Genomic DNA, 4,376 nt, shown 5'->3' with positions numbered 1-4,376 from the left:
GTATGTATGTTGGTTGATTATTTACTTCAAATGGCAGCAATAAGATTTTAGATACCCGTTTTGATTTCTCTCCGGTGGCAGTTTTAATGAATGTATTGCTAAAAGGGAGTTCTTCAAATTCAGCTAATTTATGTTTATTTTCATTGAACCAATTTTCGTTTAGACAGGTAATGTTAGAACCTGTGTCAACTAAAGCACAGATAGGAATATTACTGATTTTTACATTTATCTCTGGGCAGTTTGCTTTAAAATTGTTAGTACAGAGTTCATCTATTGTTTCTTCAGTCAATAGGAATTCACGGTTACAACAAATTGTGTTAATATGTAAAGGTTCTATGTTATTTTGGTTATAATTATTTATTTAAATAGTCGGTCTGTTTAGTCCGATTTGGTTCACAGGCGCTGAAGATTCTAGAGTTGTATACAGACCAGCAGTTTCGACAGCGCCTACCCGTTTAAAGGCGGCTGCCCGCTGTACGGTTGTGTCGTACTGTTAGGCGGTCGGTGTTGTGAAGGAACTTGCGAAATTGAATTACACATTTGGACTTGCTCTGATGTTGGGTACTCACGGTCGTGGAATTGATTCGTGTTATGTTGAGGATTGTGAGTAACCGTCATGTAATTCACATTGCCTCGCTGTTGTTGTGGTGGTGGTGGATTTCTTGGCTGCCAACTTGGATTATGTTGGGGCCGGTGGTTTTGATAGTACTGAGATTTTTCTATCTTTGGATTGTAGGTATGGGGATTAGTGTTCTGATAGTGATTTTGAGCTTGAAAGCTGGGTCGATTTTGGTAGTTCCTCCGATTGTTATGGTAGTTATTAGGATGATCGTTCCGATTTTGATTATTGTGAGATGGTGTTGGACTGGAGTTATTTTTAGGCCGTTTCTCTGCGTCGTGTAGATCTTGTCGTTGAAGTATTGCTTCAAACTCGTACACACTGCTTGCATTTTGCACACGTCGTGCGTCTTGAATAAGTGGGCAAAAATGGTCTGACAAAATAGCGACTATTTCATCTTCAGTCAGCGCTGGAGTGAGGGATCGTAGCGTGATGACTCGTTCAATAAAATACTCGGATCGAGTTAACTTTCCGTTAGGCTTGTATTGTTCGGATTCGATTTTGTGCTTGATTGCCCGTTGAAGGTTACGATTCCAATACTTGGAGATAAATTGTGTTTCAAAATCTTCCCATGACTTCAAATCATTTTTTACCAATGAAAACCATCGTGAAGCTTGGTGTTCAAGGCTTGTTTCAAGAACGTCTTTTAAGATTTCGATGGGGTTTTGCTCAGTGCTTTGCCGTGAAAGTAATTTTTGGTAATATCTCTTCAGACGTGTTAGATATTCCGGGGGATTATGGGATCGACCACTGAATTTAGGTAAAGTCAAATCATTGGTTAAGATTGAACTTCCACAGGTTACATGGATTTGAGGGGGTAGAAAAGTGGTTTCCTGTTTCAGCTTTTGTTCAAGGTCGGCTTTAATATTAGTAAATTTAGCTTCTTGTTCTTGTATGAGGTTTGTTACTTGGTTAAGTGTTTCTGTTGTTTGCAGAATTGTGTTTTGGTTGTATTCAACTACCGGTGCCAATTCATTTCTTATTTCAGTGGTTTTTAAATTTACATAATTTTCTAAATCTGATTTAGTGTTCTGGGATGTTTCATTGATGTTTAGGGTTAGTTTGGTTTCAATTTTGTGACTTTCGTCAGTGATGATTTGATTGGTCTTAATGCGCTCATTAGCTACAATATTGGACACTTCTTTTCTAATTTCATCATTCTGTTTATACACCTTTTTAATTATGTTGTGTTCAATTTGTTGTAGTTCCAAAGTCTGTACTTGTTGGATAGCACGGATTTCGTCTAGTTCCTTGCGCATGTTGTTTTGATTTTCTGATAGAGTGTTAAATTTAGTATTTAATTCATTTTTAACCTCGTTTTTGACATCATTTAGGCCCTTATTAAGTTTGTTTTCAACACTAGCTACTTCAGTTTTTACTTCATTTAGACCTTTATCGATTTTATTTCCAAGCAGTTCAAATAATGAAATTAATTTGCATTGAAAATCATCCGTAACGACTGTCGTCTTAGTTGGTGAGGCATTTACAGATGTGGTGACGTCATAGTTAGAGTTTGTTAGAATCAGCTGTCTTGTAAGTGTGGAGGGAGAATGAGACGGGATAACATCGGATGTCTTCGGAGGCGTTCGGGTGTTGTCGTCGGCGAAGTCCGGTATCGGCGGCAGCTGTTGCTGTTTCTGTTGGCCTTGACATTCAAGATGGCGGTTTCCAGTTTCTGCTCGAGAAATGGCGTCTGTCATGTTTACTTCTGCTTCGGTTTTATTAAACTCGGTGAAAAGTTCGTTATTATTGTGCCCGGGTAGATTGTTTGATTGTTCGACTTCGTGTTGTGTTATTACGTTGTCAGGTTGTGCGGGATTTACGAACGAACTATGTTGTGTGAATGTTGAAGTGTTATTATTGTCACTAAGATTGTCAGTGAGGACTTGAACGTTGTCAACTGTGTCAGTCATAATTATTGGGTTGGGAATGGTATTGCGGGACCTCAAATTATAATTATGGGGCATGGGATTACACAAGAAGGGAAAAGGATATTATTTACATTTATGGTATGTTAACTCAATAAATCTCTTTAACTAAATGGTGAGTTGTTATTTCTCCGTCTTAACTGCTAACAAAACTCGTTCTAAGGTTTCAAAATTGCTTCATTTGGATCACAAGATTAAATTCGTTGCCAATACGTTGGTGCGCCATTTTTGTAATCAACCTTTAACTTAGGTCTACAATGGAAACTCCATGTACAATTTCGAAACTTAAATTTATTAATTATAATACAAAACTGATAGTAAAGAAAAGAAAAGGGGGTTCACAATAAATTGTACAAACAGTGGGAGATGAATTTACTTTAAAAACTTTAGGCTAGGCCTATTACAATGGTTTTAATTATTTAAGTTCAATGTTATAATTTACTGTAAGGATCTTAATCTCAGGTGGGGTGATCGAGCGGCATTTGAATTTAATCTTGTGATATAAGCCTAATTAAATTTTGTTTTAAAATATAAAGTATGTTCGAATTATAGATTGGTTGAATTAATAATAATTTTGAATAAGTTAAGCTTCTATTAGTTCTTGACTTTGAATTTGAGTACAAATGTCCAAAGGTTGGGCCTAAAAATGTTTAATGGCTTCCAAAGGGGAAAATGTCTATTGGAGTAATCTCACCAAAATTGATGTCTTCTTTGAAGTAAAGTTCTTGATGTTATAAATTATGAATGTTCGTCACAAGGATGGTTCTTCTTTCAACAAATTTCACTAATTTTGTCCGAATAATGTACTTTTTTTTATAAAATTTTAATATTAAATATGTATTGTCTAATTTGCATCTTCATACTATCTTGGCTCTATTGGAAGTGATGATGGTCTGATGTATTGTTGCACTCACATATGTCAATGCTGACTTAATAATATAAAATTGTAGGCCACTGTTTACACTTATATATTATAATAAATTTCATTTGCTAGAGAGCTAAATTATAATTTTGAAAAGTTATTTAAATAAATTTATGTTGAATTTGAAGCAATTTTGTTACAAAAGTTATAGGCTATTATATATTTACATGATATTAGGTTATTTGAAAATTTCTATATTATATTGTATTAAATTGATTACCTATTGGTCTGCATGGACAATTAATTACTATATATGGTTTGAAAAGGGATTGACATTTACATAAAATGAAAAACATGGTGGAAATTAAATTATTCTATAAAAAAATATTGGTGAAAATATTGAATTGTTACAATAAATATGTTATTCTTTAAAATATTCACCCACATTGTAAGAGTTTCATTTATTCATAAGGTTTCCATTGATTTCAAATATATTTGTAAAAGTAAAATTCAAAGATGAAAATACTTTTACTTAGTATAGATTACCATTAATTATATAACTAATAATGAAACATATAATAAAATGATAGACAATGATAAAAATGCGAATGATCAAAAGACGCAGAAAAAGTGTTTAGTGAAAGATATCATGTTTTTTATGATGGGAAAAACTATTACTGTACAGCTAAAATGAATCCTTGAACATAATATAACAAGACAATTTCCCCCTTATTTAAAAATGTATCATTTCGTATCACTTTTATAAAAACACAATGTGTAATACATTCTTGAGAAAAAAATTTTTAAATATAATTTGCGATTAACGTACATATACAGATCACTTCACAGTTTTTGGGAAATGTCAATTGTGTAACATAAATAAGTTGGTGGAGGGTTATCTATGCATTAACCAAAGAAATGAGATTTTATTTTTACCTCTGCCATAGCTGTTTTAAGGAAATAGTAA

General features: G+C 33.5%; 1 protein-coding gene across 1 annotated transcript; it reads right to left on the bottom strand.

Annotated features, from left to right (window-relative positions):
• Nucleotides 1-447: 447 nt before the first annotated feature.
• On the bottom strand, nt 448-2,532 carry LOC129000093 (protein kinase 4-like). Its single transcript, XM_054426976.1, has one exon. It carries the CDS (start codon nt 2,530-2,532, stop codon nt 448-450), a length of 2,085 nt encoding a protein of 694 aa, XP_054282951.1.
• Nucleotides 2,533-4,376: the final 1,844 nt, after the last annotated feature.

This window comes from Macrosteles quadrilineatus, unplaced genomic scaffold (genome assembly GCF_028750875.1).
Source record: "Macrosteles quadrilineatus isolate MER2022 unplaced genomic scaffold, UCM_ALF_1.0 Scaffold_1__1_contigs__length_201487025, whole genome shotgun sequence".
Taxonomy (NCBI): domain Eukaryota; kingdom Metazoa; phylum Arthropoda; class Insecta; order Hemiptera; family Cicadellidae; genus Macrosteles; species Macrosteles quadrilineatus.
The sequence above is the reverse complement of the archived record's forward strand: the minus strand, read 5'-3'. Positions and strand labels throughout refer to the sequence as shown.